The following is a 19,864-nucleotide window of genomic DNA, read 5'->3' as shown; positions in this document are numbered from 1 at the left end:
CTTGCAGCATGAGGGATGTGATGGCACTTCTTCATTGTCCCTTGACCCCAGCTCGTGCCTGTCACCTCCTGGCACCAGCCTCCTGCCCGTGGCAGAACTGCCACAGGGTCCCATCACTGTGCTCTGGTCCCCTGCTAGTCCTGACTCTGGTTCAGATCTTGGTCCGCTCCATGTCCCATTTTGGGGTGATGGGCTTTGCTGAGCCCAGTGGCATCTGTCCTTGCGGTGCCGTGTCCCACTGCCCCATGCACCCACCCCCCTCCCACTACACCCCAGAGCTGGGTGGGAGGTGGCATGGCTGGTCTGGGGTGATTTTTCCTATGGTACCTCTGGAGAGAGTGAGCCTGGGATGCCCGAGGTGGGGCAGCCAGGGCTGGGGGAACCTGGCTGTACACCTCTGCCTCAGATGGAGGACACGGCGTGGGGGACACCTGGACATACCCCCCTGCTTCAGCTGGGGGACATCTGGCTGTATCCCCCTGTCCCAGGAGGGTGAAGGGGATGCAGGGCCAGCCCAGATGGTGCTGGGGGGTGCAGTGGGGGGTGCTCAGCATGTTTGTTCTGGGGTGCAGTGGGATGCACGTTCAGCATGTCTGTGTTGGTGTGCAGTGGGGTGCAATGGGGCGTGTGTCCAGTGTGTCTGTGTTGGGGTGCAGTGGGGTGCAGTGGGGGGTGTTCAGCGTGTCCGTGACTCAAGCACCACGCGGCACCGCATCTCTGCGTGCTTGCCATCGCCATGGCAACCGCCAGGCAATCAGCGATAATTGCGCACGTCGGCCCGGCAACGGGGCCAAATAAACCCCATCCCTCCTTTCGGGGGGCCGGCGGGGAGCAAGGGGGAGAGAAAAAGAGGCGGTGCAACTGCTGATCGCCACCCCTGGCCCTTTACTGGGATGAACAGCAGTGGGAGTGCACAGTGGCAGGGCTGCCCTCCCCATAGGTGTCCCGTGGCACCCATATGCCCTGGAAGGCGTCAAGGGACACAGCCACAAAGACATCTAGCTTGGCCACCAGGCATGGTGTCCCCCACAGTGCCACAGCTCTGCCAGCCCTCCCAGTTGGTGACCACACCATGGGTAAGGACAGGGTTACCGCACACCTGGCTGGGCACCACTGACTGTGGCTGCTTGTCCCTGGCCAGCCTGCTCCTGATGTGGCCTGTTCCTGTGCAGACGACAGCACACAAAGCCTTGTACCTCTCCACTGTCGTGGTCCCTGTCACATCCAGGGCTGGCTCTTGTCCCTGGAGCCCTGATGGGGAAAGGGGGCTTGTTTTCCACAGTGTACTCCTGCACCACAGTGATGACATGGCATCAGGGTTTGATTCCCCTTCCCACTGAAAGAGCTTTGGGGGTCCCCTGGGTCTCCATGTGGCAGTACCTGCAACCATAGGGACCAGGCAAGAGCTCAGCGAGAGAACTGTCCCCAAGGGAGAGAACTGGCCCCAGGGAGAGGACCAGGACCAGGACCAGGACCAGGACTGGGACATGGCTGGCACTGGTCCTGAATGGGTGCTGGGATGGGGCAAGCTTCCCCAGCTGGAGGCAGATGCTGTCTCAGGCGCAGAGAAAGGAGAAAAATATGTGCCTTATAACCTGGAACGGTTTGGCGTAAAGCAAAGCTTCCTGGAGGACAGCAGAGCTCCCCAGGTACCAACAAAGCTCCTCCGGGGGTCACCAGACATTCCCAGGGACCAGCAGAGATTTCCAGAGACCACCAAAGCTCCTCAGAGACCAGCAGAGATCCTCAGGGGCTTCCAAAGCTTCCCAGGGGTCCCTGAAGCTTCCCAAGTACCGCCAAAGCTCTCCGGGGGTCAGCAGCGCTCCCTGAGGGCCAGCAGAGCCCCAGGTGGGTGCAGGGGTGCCCCGGGCTGCGCAGGTGCCCCCAGTTTCAGGTTCCAGAGCCAGGCGGGGAGGGCAGAGGGACAGGGCTGGCTGTCGGGGCCGGGGTGCGGGCTGCAGGGGCTGGGGGTGCCGGGGTGCAGCCCCCCCGCCGCTCACAGGCATCATTAGCAGAACTTGCCGGTTGCTAAAAATGGCACGCCGGTGCCGCGGCGGCTGCTCTTCACGCCCGCTCCCCAGCACCGGCAGCCGCTAAAAACAGCTCGGCGCTGCCTGCTGCCTCCTGCCACCTCTCGCCGGGACGGCTGGCACCGGCGACCACCGCCTCACCCAAACGCTGATTTAGCACAATTTTACCCGTCCCCAGTGCAGCCCCCACCCCGTGGCACCCGCTGCCCGCACCCACTTTGCCACGAGGAGCCCAACCCCGCTGCCGAGGTGCCGTTGCGGCATCACCGGCAAACGCCGTGGCAGCGCATCCCCGGGCGGTGCCGGTGGCGGGACCGTGCCCGGCTCTGCCCGTGCACCCGCAGCCCCGCGTGCGGCCACTCATGTTTTATAGATGGCTCCGATTTTAATAATTAATCCCTGCTAACGACAGCACTTTCCCCAAATAAAACATTTAAAGTGCTGTGTGTGCTCGGCGCGTTGCCGGGATGGGACGCCGGCTGCTCTGCCGCAGCCGTGGCGGGTGGACACGGCACGAGGTGGCTTGGCACAACTTGGCACAGCATGGCACGGCCCGGCACGGCCTCACCTGCCCACAGCTCAGTCCGGTGTTCCGCCAACCATGCCCAGCCACACAGCACCTCAGGGTGCCACCACCCAGTGCCCCCCTGTGGGTACCCAGGTAGCACCTCTAAGACACCCCCCAGCTGGGGCAGGGGTGCCAGGTGCCATGCAAAGTGCCACCTTGAGAGGTCACCTGCCTGTCCCTGGTGCCATGGCAGTGGGCACAGTGCCAGCTCCAGTCCCAGCTAGCAGCGTCGGGCAGCATCGGACAGGGGTGGGCACATGCCAGCTCTTGGCATGGAAGTCTGGGTGCTCTCTCTTCACCTCCCGCAGTGTAATTAGGGCAGGATAAATGCGGATTAGCATGAAATCTGTCATCTCTGCAAGCACATTCATGGGGGGAGGGGGGCAGCCTAAAGCAGGGGCCGCCCTCACGCACGTCACCATAACCACGCCAGACTCGTCAGCTAACGAGCAGCTCACTGTGCCACCCCACCGCCGGCACAGACAGCCCTGCTCCCACCGGGTACCCTGCTCCCACTGGGTGCTCCCACAGCTGCCACTGGACAGCAGGCCTGGCACGTATCTGCCACCCAACCACAGCCCCGGGCAACCACTCTGCTTTGTGTTGAGGAGGGCAATACCCAGGGTGTCCGTCTGTCCATGCATCCATCCATGCATCCGTGCATCCACTGACCCATCCGCCCATCCATCCCTCCATGCATGTATGCATCCATCCATCCCTGCATCACTGCATCCCATCTGCTGCAGGTGCCCCAATCAGCCACCCCGGCTGTCCCCCAGGTGCAGCAACCCCCAGTACCAGTGCCCAGTACCGCCCAGCACCTCCCATTTCTGATCCAGTCCTAATAACGATGCAGTGCTGGGCCCTTCCCGTTGCCACAGCAATTCGGCAGCGAGCCAAAATGGTGCCACTTGGCCTCACACGTGCAAGGTCAGCACCTGCACTGGAGGTCACAGTCACCCCAAAACCCGAGCAAGGGGAGCAGAGCCGTCGCACGGTGGGGAAACTGAGGCATGGTGCTGGCAGCTGCCCTGACAGCGGGATGCTGGGACCCAGCTGCACTAAAAATACCCTCGGGGCGTGCGGTGGCGGAGCCGTGCAGGTGCGAGGCGCCGGTGGAGACGGACAGCTTGGCTGATGGGAGCTGACGCGGCCCCGGGCTCCAGCGCTGCTTAATGAGCAGCCGAGGAGGTTTTATTTAAAGCCAGTGTTGGCGGCAGGACCCGTGTGGCTGGACATGGAGCAGGAGCAGTGCTGCCCACAGCCACGGACCATGCGTGTTTCAGCATCCCCTGCCCATCCTGGGCTTGCCCGGAGCATCCCCTATCCATCCATCCATCCATCCATCCATCCATCCATCCATCTATCCATCCATCCATCCCAGACCCTGCCCTTGCCCCCTGCCCTGAACTCTGGACCTGCACCCAGGGGAGTGATGCCCATCACTGCTCCCCTCCTCTTCTCCAGTGTCTTGTTCTAGGCAATTTTTGCCCCAAAACTGGGGCAGAAGGGACCTCTTCATCAGGACAAGTTCCTTGTAAATGTGACATCTGCCACCACTTCCATCAAAAGGAACAAAGAAAGCCAGCTCATATGGCAGAGCATCACAGCCCCATGCCCATCTCTGGGCATGCCCTGAGGCACGAGCTGCACTGTCCCAGCACAGGCAGTACTGAAGCAATAAAGGTGTCATTAAGTGAAGCTCGTAATGACTCTTGGTCACCAGACAGCAGCCCCAAGCCTGGAGCAGTGTTGCCCTCTGGACCCTGTGCAGGCAGGCAGGGTGGGGAGCAGGAGGTGGGCTGGGTACCATGGTGTTCTCACTGTGATCCCATGTCCTGGGCACTGTGGTCCCACGGGCACCTCAATGGCAGGGACACTGTAATCCCATGCCCTGGGCTCCCTGACCCCATGGCTGGGCATCCATGACCCCAAGAGCATCCTGATCTGATGCCTGAGCACCTATCATCCCAGGAGCATTACGATCTCATGGGCACCACAATCCCATGCCCCAGGCATCCATCATGCCATGATCCCAGGGGCACCATGGCCCACGGACTGCAGGGGCATCATCACCCCATGCCCAGGAGTGTGGTGCTCCCCACATGCCTTGTGCCCCACAGCCACCCTGGCCACAGGCTGGATGTGGCTGGGAGGAGGACTTTTAGGAAAAACCTCCCTGACATGCCAAGGTGAGAGGGCCATGGTGGGACACAGGGTGCAGAGCGGTTCCCCAGCATGGCAGGCACTGGGGCACAGCTCCAGGGTGGCCACAGCAGCACCGCTGTGCAGGTGCCCTCGTGGCACAGCAATGGTGGGTGCCCCCTCATCAGTGCCTCCCATGAGGTGGGTGCCCCGGGAGTGGGTGGGAAGACACCTCACCCATGCAGGAGCACAGGGGTGCTGCCAACCTGGGGCATGGCCCCCTCAAAGACACAGCCCCAGCCAGGGAAAAAATACAATTAGGTTTTAATGAGTGATTTGAGCAGCCAAGAGGCTGGAAACTCCGTGGGAGCCCTGGGAAGGCCAGGCCACCCCACAGCACCCACTGGGGCTGAGCCTGGGGCCCCACAGCACCCATCCACGGTGGGACTGAACCCCAGACCCCAGACTCATCACTGTGGGGCTGAGCCCCACACCACCCAGCCAGCGCAGGACTGAGCCCTCAGCATCCTGTGGCGTGGGACCAATCCTGGGGAGCAGCCAGCAGAGCCATGGGAGAGCACTCCCGGCACCCAGCTGCCTCCCAGCACCCATCCCATAGGTAGGGTGCCCCATAGCATCCAGCTGCATGCTGTATCCCTCCTCGGGGGAGTGTTCTATGGTATATGGGGGTCTGGGAGCCCCCGTGGTGCAGAGAATCCCATCAGCACACAGAGGTGTCTTCATCCTCCTCTTCCTTCTCTTCTTCCTCATTATCTTTATCCTCATCCTCACTATCAGGCAGCTGCCCCGGGGGAGCAGGGGGAAAGGGGGGACCCCAGTCCAGGTTGATGTAGGTGACAGCCAGGTTGACATAGTGCTCACTGTCCAGCGTGGCCAGGACACGCTCCAGCTCACTCACCAGCCCGGTGAAGGACGGTCTGTCCTCGGGCGCTGGCGCCCAGCAGCTCAGCATCACCCCATACCTGCACCAACACCCCAGTCAGCGCTGGCAGCCCCCCGGGACAACCCCCTGCCACCCTGCCCACCCCCAGCTCCACTCACAGGGTGTCGGGGCAGTGGGAGGGCTGTGGCAGGCGTCTCCCCCGCAGCAGGTAGCGGGCCATGTCGTAGGGGTCCACCCCGGCGTATGGCGATGCCCCACGCGTCAGCAGCTCCCACATGAGCACCCCGAAGGACCACTGCCGAGCAGAGAGCTGCCGTGGGCACACAGGTAGGATGGAGATGGGGGACGGGGAGGGGGGTCATGCCTACCACATCAGACTTTGTGGTGAATTTTTGCGTCTGGAGGCTCTCCAGTGCCATCCACTTGACGGGCAGCTTGGCGTGGCGGTGCTGCTGGATGCTGTAGTAGTCCTTGCCAAACACGTCGCGTGCCAGCCCAAAGTCAGCCACCTTCACCGTCAGCGTCTCATCCAGCCTATGGGACACCAGGTTGAGGTGGGGACTCCTGGGCACCCCCAGACCCACGCAGTGACCCTGTGGCAGAGGTCTGGAGGGCACAGCCACACTTACATGCAGTTCCTAGCTGCCAGGTCCCGATGCACAAACTTTTTCTGGGCCAGGTACTCCATACCCAGAGCCACCTGCAGCCCGAAGCCAACGAGCTCCTTCACTGTGGGGCTCTGTGAGATGGGAGCAGTGAGCAAGGAGACCTTGGGACCCATCACCCCCCACCCTCCGGAGTACCCCCTACCCGCTCCTGGGTGCGGATGAACTGGCGCAGGTCCCCATGGCGCATGTAGGGCAGGACGACAAGGGGCAGCCCATGGCGGGGCAGGCACACCCCCAGCAGCGAGAGCACCTGGGGGTGGTGGAAGCTCTTCATGAGGATGCCCTCGCGCAGGAACTCCTCCACCTCCTCCAGGTCTGTGATGCCTGCGGAGAGCTGAGCTGTGGGCATTCTGCTGCCGTGCCGTGGGAGCACCCATGGGAGGGGGAGCTACTCACGGTGCAGGGACTTGACAGCGCAGTGGAGGTCCCCCAGCAGTGGATCCGTGTAGGTGCCATGGTAGACGCTACCAAAGTGCCCTGCAGGGACAGGCGGCGCAAAGCTGGCACCACACACACTGGGCAGGTGATGCCATGGCCAAATCGGGGTGCAGAGTCACCTTTGCCGATGACCTGGTGGCGGTGAGTGACAAGCCGCTCTTCAGGGATGAGGATGTCCTTCACTTCCTCCAGCAGCTCTGGCCGCAGATCCTCCAGGCAGCAGGATGTGGCCCTGAGCAGGGGCATGGGGGATCCGCCGCCCGCGGCACTGCCATTGGCACCGGCACTGATGACTCGTGTGCGGGGCCCCACGGGGCCAGGAGTGCCTGCTGTGTTCAGCACTGCCGGGACAGGCAAAGGCGGGGTGAGGGCTGGCAGCACCCAGCACCCTGCCACCCACCAGTGACACCCACTTACCCAGCACCTCTCTGTAGTCGACGCCGGGACGCTGGGTGGTGACAGGGGGGTCTCTGCGGCCGGGCTGTGCCAGCAGCTCCAGGTTCTCCGTACCTGCAGGCAGCAGTGGGGTGGGTAGGGGTAGCGTGGCAGGGGTCTGGGGGTTATCACAGTGCCTGGTGAGCACGGCACTCACCCCGCCTCTTCCTCCAGCGCCAGTGGAACAGCACAGCAGCCAGGATGCAGCAGACCAGGAAGGTGATGCCAGTGCCCAGGGCCAGGCTGGCGGCAAGGTCCAGCGAGGTGGGGGGGGACAGCACCCAGCCCAGCGCCTCACAGGCTCCGTTCACACAGATCTGGAGGAGCAGGGGCTCAGCAGGGATGGGATGGGGGGGACTGGGGTGGGTGGTTGCCCACCTGGGGGGTTCCTACCTCCACGGGGGCCCCAGTGGGGGGCAGGTGCAGCTCGCGGGGCAGGCGGCACGTCACCTCGTTCTTCAGGACATTGGGGTGGCAGTCCCGGCCCCCCACCGTCATGGTGATGTTCATGCAGGTGGCCACGGCATCCAGCCCCAATTGCTGCCCGGACAGAGCACCGTGAACTCGGGGGTTGTAGCAGTGGGACCCCCTACTCTGGCTCACCCCACTGCCCCACGTACGTGCACCTTGATCTCATCATCGCCGGGCTTGAGGCGGAGGCGCCCGCCCTCCTGCTCTTTCAAGGGGAAGACCTTGGGCCGGGAGTAGTAGCGGACGCGGAACAGCCAGCGGCCATCGGCGCCATCCAGCAGCACGCTCAGGTTCCCCAGCACCACCTCCACCTTGCTCTCGAAGGGGAAGGCTGGGCTGTGGCACAGCAGTCGCTCTGGTGCCAGCGGGTCCTCACACTCCTGTGGGCAGGGAGATGCTGAGCACCGACACGGAAGAGTGCCCAGGAGATTGGGGTGGGGTGGGCAGGGCCGGGGGGTGATGGCCTCACACCCCGGTGCTTACTGTGGCTTGGGTAACCACACCACTGGCTTCAAAGCGGATCTTGGCGCGATACACAGAGTCCAGGTGGGCGCCGATAATGGTGAGCAGCGAGCCCCTACGGCGGGCAGGGATCAGGTTCCCTGGGGTGCACGTGGTCCCCAGGGTGCCTGCAATTCCCAGTACATCATCCAGCCCAGCCAGGGCAGTGGGAGGCCAGGGCTGTCCCCTCACCCAGGGGAGGGGAGCCCACTCACTCACTCATAGCTGCAGCTGGGGACGATGGCGGATACAGTGGGGTCAGGGCGGTACTGGAAGGGCACGGGGGCCGGGAACTCCTCCCCGTCGATCCACAGGGCTACCCAGGCTGCGCCCAGGCCACTAGCAGCGGGAGCCGTGCATTGGATTGTCCCATTGCCCTGCCTGGAGACACAGCAGCCGTGGCTGGGGGGACAGCAGGACGGCAGGGGTTCCCCGTGGCCGTCCCGTGCTGGGGACCCTGCTGTGCCATGCTGAGGGCAGGGCAGGGGCGTACCTGGGCTGCCCAGTCAGGGCACAGTTGGAGCCATTGACCATCACCCGCCAGCTGCTCCCTGCCGAGAGGTGGCTGCCATGGAGTGAGAGGTGGGTGCCACCCCTCTGGGGGCCAAATGGGGGGTGCAGGGCACTGACGCGGGGCTCCTGAGCAGAGATGGGGTCAGAGGGGTGGGTGAGTGAGCCAAACCCCCCCGACCCTGCCAGGGGCCCTGCCAGTGTGGAACCATACCACGAAGACGAAGCCGCCGAGGGTGGAGGAGCCGTAGACCCGGAAGCCAAAGTGTCTCGTAGGTTCCTTCACAGTGAGCACCACGTTGGCCGGGCCCTCCACTGCTGCTGTCCCTGTCGGCTCCAGCTCGCACACCAGCACATCCACGAACTCCTTGCGGCGCGAGGTGGGCAGGGGTCTGCAGGACAGTGAAGGGGGATAAGCCCCAGGCTGGGGGGCAGCCCCAGACCCCTCTCTGCTGCTGGTCCCTCCCGGCACCGCTGCACACCTGTAGCTCTCGCTCTCCTCCGGCAGCACGGTGCAGCCTCTCTGTCCCACTGCCACCTGGTAGGCACCGGGGGGGCTGTGGCTGGGATCAGGGTCCGAGCGGGAGCGGAACGTCATTCCACAGAGTGTCACCCGTGTCCGACCCCGCAGCGGGGCACTCCGGGGATGGAACTGTGGGAGAGGCACCTGTGTCACCCCAAGCTCCCAAAGTCCAGTGATGGTTGCCAAGTCCAGAAATCCCCTTCTCTGAGGGACACAACACCCATCCCAAGAACGGGGTCCCACCACATGCCACCCCATTTGCCATGTCCCTCCCTATCCAAGAGCTTGGGAGGTGTGAGGAGCGGGGGACGGCAGCGCAGACCTACGTCGGTGAGGACGGGTGGGCAGCTGTCCTGGACCCAGGGGCCGGCGCACTCGTGGCGGCGCCTGCACCCATCCCCACACCAGCCGCAGCCCATGAAGCGCTCGGCCCGCAGGCAGCGCTGGCACGTGGAGAAGTGGCGGCAGCCAGGGCCAGTGACGTTCAGGAGCCACACCTGGGGATGGAGAGCGGAGATGAGGGAGGCACATGGAGCTCCATGCTCGCCCTATGCCCCTCAGACCCCCCACTCACCTTGGTGCCAGCAGTGAAGAACAGCGAGTGGCTTTCCAGCTCCATGGCACCTCGCACTGGCCCTGGCTCTCCCAGGGAGAAGTTGGACAAGGTCAGGAGGTAGGAGCTGGAGCGCTGGAGCACCATCTGCAGCAGGGCAGAGCAGGGGGCTGAGCAAACCCCCCAGCCTGCCAGGACCTGCCACCCCACCTGACCCCCCATCCCACCTGGAAAACACGTCCTTCTGCTGTGCCCAGGTGGGCCACAGTGACATTTCCCATGGCGGTGACGAAGATGGAGCTGAGGAGGACATCTGTCAGCTGCCCGTTGAACAGGTCCACTTTGTGGGAGGCAGCGGGGATGAGGGTGGGCTGATCCCAGCAGCTGGTGTTGACCACTGGTGCTGAGAGGTTTACCTGTGGCCAAACATGGGGTGGGTGACTTGAAGCTGGCCCTGGCACCCTGACTCCCACACCCTCACAGGTAGGCACCCGCTTGAGCTGTGAGATATTTTGGGGCAGCACCGGATTGCTTAAGTTCCCCTCCAGGCTGAGAAAATTCTGGGGAAAAAACCACATCGGCAGGCCCTCCCGCAGTCCCCACGTGGCGTCAGATCCTGCCCTCCCCTCCCACCCCATCTGGACATAGTTATTCGTGCTGGCACCACAGGATGCACATTCCAACCCCAGTCCTCCCTGACCCCTGGAGCTAGGCGAGGGGCTGGGGTTGAAGAGGGACACCAGGAGCCATGGAGTCCCCACTGGACGCCCCCAGTGCACAGGGCTGGGGTCCCCTCTGGGTTTCCCCTGCTGCAGTGTGAGTCAGCAGCAGTGAGCTGTCTGCTCCGTGCAGGAAAAGGAGGGGATTTGGCTGCACCTTGCCCTGCGCCTGGCTGAGAACACCAAAATTCGTGTCATTTGCTGCAACGAGGGGGCCCTGCCGGGGTGCCCACCCATCTGCATCCTGGCCGTGCCGGGGCTTGTACCTGGGACGCGGTGTTCCTGCCCCGCGGCTGCGGCAGACGAGGAACCCCAGTGACTAATTGCACTTCCGCCTGCGGTTTATTTGCCCGGAGAAGGCGGTGGCCGGGCCTGGGGGACACGGCAGGAGCAGCCAGCACCTCACACATGCAGTCTGCGAAGCACCCAGGCCCTGTGGCTTTCCCACCCCCCCACACGTAAACAAGCTGGAGAGGGTGGCTGGGGTCCAGGGACAGTCACCACGGGGGGCCGGAGTCGAGGCTCCCGGGGAAGCCATAGCAGGAGAAGAATTGGCCCAATGTAGGACATGCGGCAGTGTGCCCGTGTGCCGGCACATGTGCCAGTGAGGTGGGGGGCTCAACAGGATCCCCGCCCGCACCCGGCATCCTCGGGTGCATCAGCAGCCCCTGCAGTAGGTGGTGGGTGGCTGCTGGGCTGACTCACACCTGGGTGGTGATGCTGCTCTCCCCCTGCCCTACCCCACCCCACCATCCATCCCGCTCTACCAGTGTTTCCCAGCATCCTGAACCCACTTTCCCACATCCCAGCCAACCCCCAGGGTCGCCGGGCCGGTTCGGCACAGGGTGGAGCACTCACATTGTGTGGGCAATACTCCAGCGGCTGGAAGAAACTGAGCCCCCGCAGCAGTGGCTGGTGCCCGGTGCCGCAGCACTTCTCCATTCCCTCCTCCATGGCCTGATTGAGGAGACGGAGGGGGAAGGCGCAGACGGCTGAGTTCTCCCGTGGCACTCGGCTCTCTGGCCAGCTCTCAGCAAAGGCACCGAAGAGCACCGTGTCGGTGTTGTTGATGCCGAGGTCGCGGGCCAGGCGTGCACCAGGGCGGGCAGCATGGGCTGCCTGCAGCACATTGTAGGCGATGTCCCTCTCAGCGTCCTCCTCGCTGCTGCGTCGGCGCCGGCGCTTGGACTCAAAGCGGCAGTCGAGGACGAGCTCGCGGTAGCGGCGGAGGTCGCGCTCGTGGGTGCTGAGCCGTGCCAGGCGCGTGTGGTACACTGTCGATCCCGGCCGTTCCGGCTGCACCATCAGGAAGTAGACGTGGTCCCCGTCGGCAAAGGAGTGCACGTAGTGGATGGTGTAGTTGTTGCGGTATTGCGGCAGCACCGTCAGCCACTGGAAGTCGTTTGAAAAGCCATCCAAGGTGCCCTTCAGCCGTCGGACGGACACTGACTGTGGGCTGTACCGTGCCGCCACACTGCTGTTGATGGTGGAGCCGAGGTAGAAGAAGGAGGCGTAGGAGGTGGCCACCACAGTGGCACTGGTCCCCAGTGGGCTGACCACACAGTCAGGACAGAACGCAGGGCTGTTGCCCATGGCTGAGTACAGGCAGCGCGTGGCTGTGATGGCCACCTTACCGTCCTGCACCTCCAGCTGGTGCTGATAGCACAGCCCATGCTGTGCCGTGCCACAGCTGTACAGCCACGGCTCCAGCGGGTCCAGCAGCAACAGGACATTGTCTGTGTCCTCAGGGCCATCTATGGTGGCTGGGCACAGGTGACAGATCTCACACTTGGCACTGCCCACTGGGCCGGTGATAAGGACAGAGAGCAGGTGCAGCTCGGGGCTGACCAACAGGATGCGGTTGCGGATGGCCACAAAGACAGTGACCGGGCTGTTTGAGTCGGTGAAGACAGCAACATTCTGGATGGGGCTGCCAGCATCGAGGCTGGGCAGTGTGTAGGGGATGGAGAAGTTCCTGGTGGAGCTGTAAGGGATGCGGGGGCACTGCCAGGTGCTGGCACCCAGCGGGGCCAGGGCGAGCAGCAGCCAGAGGCACACACAGCACAACAGGCCCATGCTGTGCAGTGCCACTGGTGTAGGGTTATCGATGATGCTCAGCACCCAGCAGGCTCAGAACATATGGAGGATGGGCCACCATTGCATCTGCCAAAAATAAAAAAGGAAGGGTTTTACCCATTTCTTTTAGGTGAGGACCCTGGGGACAGTCACAGCCGGGTGTCAGCTGGGGGTGCCAGGGTTCCCGGGGGCCAGGTGATGATGGGTACTGCTGAGGGAGGATCAGTCACACCAAACCTCTTCCGAAATACCATGAGTAGGAGGTGATGCCAAGTTGCCTGTGGCAGAAGGACAAATCCTGCCTTCTGCCACCTACAGACGCTGCCTGTCACCCTGGGGCATCTCTGCCCTGCAATGACCCCTTCCGGGGACTGGGATAGGGACCCTGCCAGCCCCCGGGACAGCAACGGGGACTGGGAATCCCTGCGGGACTAGGACAACGCCCCGGCCAGCCTCCCCGGACTTGGACCCCGAACTACCCCCGGCCTTCATCCCCGACTCCGCCGCAGCTCACCGGGTCCGGGGTCTCCACTGGGTCCGGCTGCCCGCCCCCATCCGTCCAGTCCGGTCCGGTCTGGTCCGATCCGAGCGGTGTCGGGCGGCGGGGCGCTCACCTGGGCGCTGCCGTGCCGTGCCGTGCCGTGCCGTGCCCGGACAGGGCGGAGCGGAGCGGGGCCGGGACAGAGCGGGCGAGGCGGGACGGGACAGGGCGGAACGGGGTGGGCGGGTCCTGCCCCGCGCCGCCCGGGGCTCCCCGAGGGCCGGCACCGGCACACGCAGCCCGGGGGGACGGGGATGCTCGGGGGAACACGGAGATCGGGGTACCCGGAGGGTCGCTGGGCACCCTCGGGGGACAGGCACGGCTGGGCACGGTGCCCAAGAGGCGCACGGGTGGGAGTCGGGGCCGCTGATCGGGACACGGATGCAGGGCTGGCACAGTGCCTCGGGTGCCCGCTGCAGGTCCGGATGGCCGTCGGGGGATCCCCGTGGCTGGGAGGTGGCTACCAACAGCATCCCTGGGTGCGAGTGGGGTCCTGCATGTTGGTACCCCTTGGCCCCTCTGCCGCAGCCCCCAGCCCCGCTGCCGTAGGGGCGGCTGACACCCCGACACATGGAATCGGAATTGCCGCTTCCCCAAAGTTCCCGCGCCGGCACCGCGTTTGCTGCTCGCTTCCAGGCCTACAGGGGTGCGGCAGGCTCAGCACAGGCTCAGCACGGGAGTTCCCAGCTGGGAGAAAGGAGCAGAGCTGGGGCAGCCACAGCTTTGCGAGGGCAGCTGTGAGGGTTATTTCTGTTGTGCCCGTTGTGTGTCTCATGTCCCTTTCCTCCCTGGCTGCCCGCAGTGGCAGGAGGTGCCAGCACCTCTGGGAGGGACTGCTGTTCGTAGGGATGCGGGAAGATCCTTTACATCCCGATCCACACATGGATTTGCCCTCCCAGTGCCCTGCTGCCCTCGGACGCTGGGGCCGTGGATCCCAGCTTTGCACATGGACTTTTCCTCCAGGTGAGCAGGGCGCTGGGGACTTTGGTCCCAGGAGAGGCTGAGCCTGCCGAAAATGCCCTGCGCCTGCCGCCTGGCCAGCCCCGGCCCTCCCAAGCTCCCGCCCCGTGTTGTGCAAGGCCCGGCAGTTCCGCTGGCCCCGGGCCTTACCCAACAGCCCCTTCCTCCGGCTGCGCCTCTGCTCGGTTTCGACATGAGCTGGCCGTGGCCAGCTCAGCCCGGGGATTTTGCCGCTCCCAGTCTTCAGCCAGCGCCTCCTCCTGCCAGCACAACCCCGGCGGCCTCGCATCACTCCCTGGCAGCTTTCCTGGCTCCCAGCAGATTCCCGGGGCTGGACTGCACCGTACAGAGACTTGGAACAAACTTCCCCTTCAGCCTGGTCATCCCCCCACTCCAGTGGACATACAGGAACGCGACAAGACTGAACTTAGGGTCCAGATAATGTTTATGAGCAAAGACAAGCGATTACACTCTGGCAGGAGCATAAATACAGGAGCAGATCCCTGTGCTAGCCCTGCCGGATCCTTCCCAGCTCCCTCTGTGCCGGGGTGCCACCCTGATGGCTCTGCCCCTCCTCCAACACCTATTCCAGCACTACTCAGCCAGCCCCAAAACATGAAGTTGGGCTGTTCACAGGTGTTTAGCCCCACACCAGTGCCTGAGGCGGTCAGGGAGGTGCAGAAAACTCAGTGTAGCTGGTTTGAGGGGCTCGGTTTGGGGGACAGGTGCTCCCGTGCCAAAGGGAAAATCCTCCATGGGCTGGGGAGCACCACGGCCTTATACCAGGGGCATCTCCAAGGAGATGTGCTCGAGCTGCCCCTTTAAGGTCCCCTACCCACAGCCAGAACCATGAGCCCACAAGCATCCTGGTGAAGACCTTGGCACCTTGGCTCTCTGGGGCTGCTGTGTCCCTGTGGTGAGGTGAGCAGGACCCTGCTGTCCCAGCTGGGGCAGGCTGACCCATCCTGCCTGCCAGCATCCCCAGGGACAGACATCCTTTTCACAGCCACAGTGGGAAGGGTCCAAGCTCATACAGATGCCAAGGGGGCAAACCTGCTCTGGGACTGCAGAGGCTCCCCGGCACTTGGAGGGTCCAGCTTCCCCAGGGCAGGGACAGGAGCAGTGTGTGCCCCAGGCCAGCCCTGTCCCCTGCCTGGGCGGTGTCACCCGCCATCTGCGGGCACAGCAACATAAGGGTCCCCTCAGTGCTGCCACATCTCCCCTGGGGACCCCCACCCTTGGCACAGCCACAGGATGTCAGAGAGGGGAGGTGCCAGGCACAGGGAGCAGGACCCAAGGGCTCTGCTCCCCTCCAGTAACCTGGGCTACTGGCACCCCCACTCCAGGACCCCCACAACAAGGGATGGAGCTGGGGACTGCAGAGGAAGAGAAGCCCCCCAGCTGGGGCACTGCCTGCAGCTGAGAGAAAGTCCTGCTCATCCCCTTCCCTTTCCCTGTGCACCCCATCTCTAACACCCAGGTTGGACAGTCCTACGGGTGGGGTTTCCCTGTGCTCTGGGGTCCCTCCATGCCCTCTCCCCTGGACACATGGCCCGGGAATCCCTGGGAATGGGCTCCCCAGCACAGTGGGGGCTCTCCCAGCTGGCTCCATGCCCTGGGTGATGCCCATCAGTATGTCTGGGGTGTGAGGATGAAGAGTCGGTCTTCCTCCTTGCGGATCCACTTCATGAGCTTGTTGACAGCATTGATGGCGCCAGCCTTGGTCCCCAGGGGACTGTAGCATACGTAGAGCTCAAAGGCATTGGTTACCTGTGAGAAGGAACAGGACACATGCTGGCAACAGGACTGTGCCCTACTTGGGGCTGGCACTCCATCTTCCCCCCATGGGCTACCAGGAATGGGCACAGGGGTTCCAGTGCAGGGACATGAAGTGGCAGTGGGGTACCCTAAATGGGTGGCATCTGGTTTGCTCAGAAGTGGGAGAAGCAAACCCTGGGGTTTGCCCCCAGAGTGGGTTTTCTCCACAGCACTGAGTTCACGACAGCACAAGGCACAGCCCTTGGTGCTGGAATTCACCAGCTCCCACTGCTACCCCTGCCTGTCCCTCCCTCACACAGGGGGAGGCTCACCCCCCAAAGGATCATGCACAGGCTGGGGTCCTCCCCTAGGGACCACGGAGCTGGTGCTGTGTAGCGTCACCACCCTCTTTCCCCACCACACAGGACCAGAGAAGACAGGCTCACCAAACCCCCAACGGCCTTACCCATGCCAGGAGGTTCTCGCGGGGGCCCGTGAAGTAGATGTTCTTCAGGGGCCGTGAAGAGTTGTGGGCCCGACTGTGCAGGTACTGGTAAAGCCCCAAAAGCCTCTCCTTCTCCTCCTCCTGCACGTAGGGAGCCTCAATCTCGGGGCTGCAGGAACACAGCACCCCGTTAAACCCCTGGAGAAGGGGCTTGGCCCATACCACATGCCACGGCCTTGGCCCAGTGGTTCCCTGGGGCCTCACCTGGTGAAGAGCCCGGAGCTCTTGGACTTGTAGATGAAGTGCCTGAGGTCGGGGATGCCCACCTGGGCGACGCTGTAGAAGGGCGTGCGCAGGGCCTCCTGCAGAGCGTGGTGCACCCCCCGCCGCCGCAGGCGCTCCTGGAAGCGCCGTTTGCAGTCAGACACGGTGAAGAAGTCCTCACGGTCAGTGGAGACCAGCAGCAGGCACAGGTCCATCTCCTGCTCCAGGTAGGAGATGTGGGCGTGGAAGAAACCGCTGGAGTTGAACTTAGGGAGGCAAATGGGAGTCCAGGCTTCACCCTCCCGGAAGGAGGAAGAAGAACTGATGAGGTTGAAGAGCAGATGGAGGTCAATGGGGTGAAGGAACTGATCCTTCTTCCTCACGAGAGACACCAGCTGATTCCCAGAGAGCAGAATGGAGAAGACCAGGCTCTTGGCCTTGGCCTGCTGCAGGCTGCTGCTGACAGCGTCCCGGACACTGGCGGCCAGGGGCAGGCAGCGCACGGCGCCCATCAGGAAGCTGGGGTCGTGGGCCATGAGGTCCAGCAGGTTGTCGGTGATGCGCTCGGAGCCAGCCAGGAGCCGGCGCAGGTCATAGTTCTGCTTCTGCTGGAAGATGTGGTTGAGCTGGGTCCAGGTGAGCAGGCTCAGGATCTGGTAGTAGATGTAAAGCAGCTCGTGGGCAATCTCCTGCTCCGACTGCCGGGTGCGTGCCACTGCCACCAGCACCAGCGGGCTCCTCCGCACGAAGACCACTTTGTAGCCATCTGCTTGGGGGAGAGTCCCCGGGGGGCCGGGGACAGACCTGTGAGCCTGGCTCCCCGGGGCTACAGCCAGGCTGCAGCCTCTCCCCCCAGCAACCCATCTGCCCCTGGGGACAGCTAACATCGCCCATGGTGGCAGGCGCATGGATGGGCAGGCTGTGACCCCCCCATCCCACTCCCCCCCCAGGGCAGTACCTGCATGGATGGACCGGATGGCGTTTTTCTCAGCCTCTAGGAAGGACACCAGGGCCATCATGACGCCCATGGTGCTGGACAGGGCCTCCTCAGAGCCGTAGCGGGAGTACACGGGCTTGCCCGCCTCGCTCAGCACGAAGACGTGCTTCCGGTGCATGCGCCAGGCGTCCATGGTCATGTCCTCCTCCTCCTTCCCCGACAGCACCGAGTCGCGGCGGGTGGTCTGCGGGGACGGCTCCAGCTTCCCCTCCTTGCCTGGCCTCATCTCCTCCTCCAGGTCGAGGGCCATGCCCGTGAGCTGTGTGCTCAGCTCGCTGAAGTCCTTGCTGATCTGCTCCATGCTGCTCTGCTCAGCTGGCTCCCCCCGCCTCCTCTCCGGGCTCCGCGCTGCGGCCACCCCGTCCTCGGGACTGGTCAGGTCCTCGTAGGAGCGGGTGTGCACGAACATGGCTCCCTCCTGGCCCGCCCCTGGGAACAACGGGCCATGCAGCATCTGTCCACGTGTCCCCCACGCTGGCGGAAGGATGTAAAGGGGACCTGCCTCCTCTCCCCATCCCACAGCACCCCATGGGTGCAAGTCCTGCTGGTGGGGAGTCATCAGTGGGCCCGTCTCCCCCTGCCCACAGGGTTGTGGAGGTCCCACCCCACATGAGGAGCTGCTCTTCTCCCCCTTGGTGAGCTGTGCTCCATACCTGGCTCTGTGCCCTGCGCCAGCCCTGGTGTGGGGCTCTCGGACCGCTCCGCGTGCTGCCCATCTCCTGGTGCCAGGGACCCATTGGGCACTTCCCAGCTTTTCTTCTTGTGGACATCTGCAGCCATTCCTCGGGGCAGGACCTGCGTGTGACCCACAGTATCACCCCTGTGTCCCCTCACTTTCGAAGTGGGCCCTGAAATGCTCTGTTCTCCAGTGGGGCCAGGCCAGCACCCGCAGCCCAATCCTGCTGGCTCAGCAGGCAGCACCGAGCCCTGGTGAGACGTCAGGAAAGCCGCTCTAATCCAGCAGGATTTCCTCTCTCACACAGCCCCAGCTCTTTCCAGTCCCCTGGCCCCAGCACTTTTCATCCAGGCTTGGCCCCGATTTCCCCCGTGAAAGCTGCTCAGACTCCCTGTGCCACATCCCAGCAGCAAAAGGGGGAAGGGACACAGCCCTGGATGGAGCTTGTCCCACACACCTGAGATCCCAGAGGCCTCGTGTTTGCAAAGGGAGGGGTTTATTGCCCTCCTTTGCCTGGGTTAGGTGGCTGCCATGGGACGAGGCTGGTGACACTCCTCCTGAGCTGGCACAGATGGCGTCACCCCGGGAGCTGGCTGCCCTCTCCAGCAGAGGCCATGCCTCCAGCCTGCTCCTTCCTCCCTTCCCTGGGGGAAAACCAGCCCAAAAGAGAGCACAAGCAAAAACAACAGGAGGCAGGCTGGCTGGCTAGGAGCTTGTGCCTCTGAACCCAGTTGCTAGGGAAGCTCATGGAGCCCGGGCTCTGCCCCATGCCCTGGGACACCTTCTGCTCCCAAACCCAATCCCAACTAACACCGCATCTGGGGGAGCCAGACCCGCCCCCTCAAAGTCCTGTGACAGCCCTGAAGAGTACCAGGCAGTGGATCAGGGCCCTGTCCTTACCTGGGGGAGCTCACGGAGCCCCCCCCCAAACCTGTGACAACTCTGGAGGGTGTTGGGGAACTGCTCAAAGCTCCGTCCTCCCCTGGGGGAGCCAGATCCTCCCCCTGCAAAATCCTGTGACAGCTCTGGAGAGTACTGGGGAACAGGTAAGGGCTCTGTCCTTATCTGGGGGAGCCTGTGACAGCCCTAGACAATGCCGGGGAGCTGACTGGGATCCAGTCCTCAGCTGGGTGAACCAGACACCCACTAAAATCCTGTGATAGCCCTGCAGGGTGCCGGGGAGTGGATCAGGGCCCCGTCCTCACCTTTCCTCCCCACCCTGCTGACCTTCCCGTAGGCGAGGCTCACCCCAGGACCCCCACCCCGGTCCAGCACGGACCCCCCCGGACCCTTCCCCCTTCAGCGCTGAGGTGTCACCGCTCCTGCAGCCCCGACACGACCCAGGCCCGAGACCCCCACTAAGGACAACGCGCAGGGACCCACCTCCGCGGCTTCTCCCGGGGCCGCCCTGCAGCCCCCTGGGGACGGCCTAGGCGGGTCGGAGGAGGGCTCGGAGCCGGCGGCGGGCGGTCACCTCCCGCCCTACCCCCGGTCCCGGCCCCGACCGCGGGGACACCCCCGCCATCGCGGCGACCCGCCGCGGGGCATCATGGGAGTTGTAGGCGGTACGCTCCGGGAGGAAATCATGGGAGTTGTAGTCTGTGAGCCTCGATGCCACGGCCGAGGGGGGGCGGCAGGGACGGGGCGATAGAGACTACAATTCCCACCACCCCCTGCGTGCC

General features: G+C 63.9%; 2 protein-coding genes across 4 annotated transcripts; both read right to left on the bottom strand.

Moving 5' to 3' along the window:
- Nucleotides 1–5,050: 5,050 nt before the first annotated feature.
- On the bottom strand, nt 5,051–13,188 carry MST1R (macrophage stimulating 1 receptor). 2 transcript variants are annotated; one of them, XM_048316201.1, is made up of 21 exons: nt 13,056–13,188; nt 11,324–12,628; nt 9,974–10,162; nt 9,768–9,893; nt 9,520–9,690; nt 9,153–9,322; nt 8,885–9,062; nt 8,654–8,799; nt 8,380–8,541; nt 8,143–8,236; nt 7,809–8,039; nt 7,582–7,728; nt 7,346–7,505; nt 7,171–7,263; nt 6,873–7,094; nt 6,712–6,792; nt 6,458–6,639; nt 6,277–6,386; nt 6,016–6,181; nt 5,806–5,942; nt 5,051–5,726 (listed from the first exon to the last, which is right to left on the bottom strand). In XM_048316201.1, the coding sequence occupies exons 2-21, from the start codon at nt 12,539–12,541 to the stop codon at nt 5,465–5,467; spliced, it is 4,245 nt and encodes a 1,414-aa protein (XP_048172158.1). In that variant the 5' UTR covers nt 12,542–12,628; nt 13,056–13,188; the 3' UTR covers nt 5,051–5,464. The 2 variants fall into 2 exon arrangements, with proteins under 2 accessions (XP_048172158.1, XP_048172159.1); XM_048316202.1 differs by having other exon boundaries at nt 7,815–8,039.
- A 1,281-nt stretch (nt 13,189–14,469) lies between these two features.
- On the bottom strand, nt 14,470–19,719 carry MON1A (MON1 homolog A, secretory trafficking associated). 2 transcript variants are annotated; one of them, XM_048316098.1, is made up of 7 exons: nt 19,566–19,719; nt 18,640–18,826; nt 18,160–18,301; nt 17,468–17,935; nt 16,510–17,275; nt 16,267–16,414; nt 14,470–15,812 (listed from the first exon to the last, which is right to left on the bottom strand). In XM_048316098.1, exons 3-7 carry the CDS (start codon nt 18,284–18,286, stop codon nt 15,672–15,674), a joined length of 1,650 nt encoding a protein of 549 aa, XP_048172055.1. In that variant the 5' UTR covers nt 18,287–18,301; nt 18,640–18,826; nt 19,566–19,719; the 3' UTR covers nt 14,470–15,671. The 2 variants fall into 2 exon arrangements, with proteins under 2 accessions (XP_048172055.1, XP_048172054.1); XM_048316097.1 differs by lacking the exon at nt 18,640–18,826.
- Between the last annotated feature and the right edge of the window lie 145 nt (nt 19,720–19,864).

This window comes from Corvus hawaiiensis, chromosome 11 (assembly GCF_020740725.1).
Source record: "Corvus hawaiiensis isolate bCorHaw1 chromosome 11, bCorHaw1.pri.cur, whole genome shotgun sequence".
Lineage (NCBI taxonomy): Eukaryota > Metazoa > Chordata > Aves > Passeriformes > Corvidae > Corvus > Corvus hawaiiensis.
The sequence above is the reverse complement of the archived record's forward strand: the minus strand, read 5'-3'. Positions and strand labels throughout refer to the sequence as shown.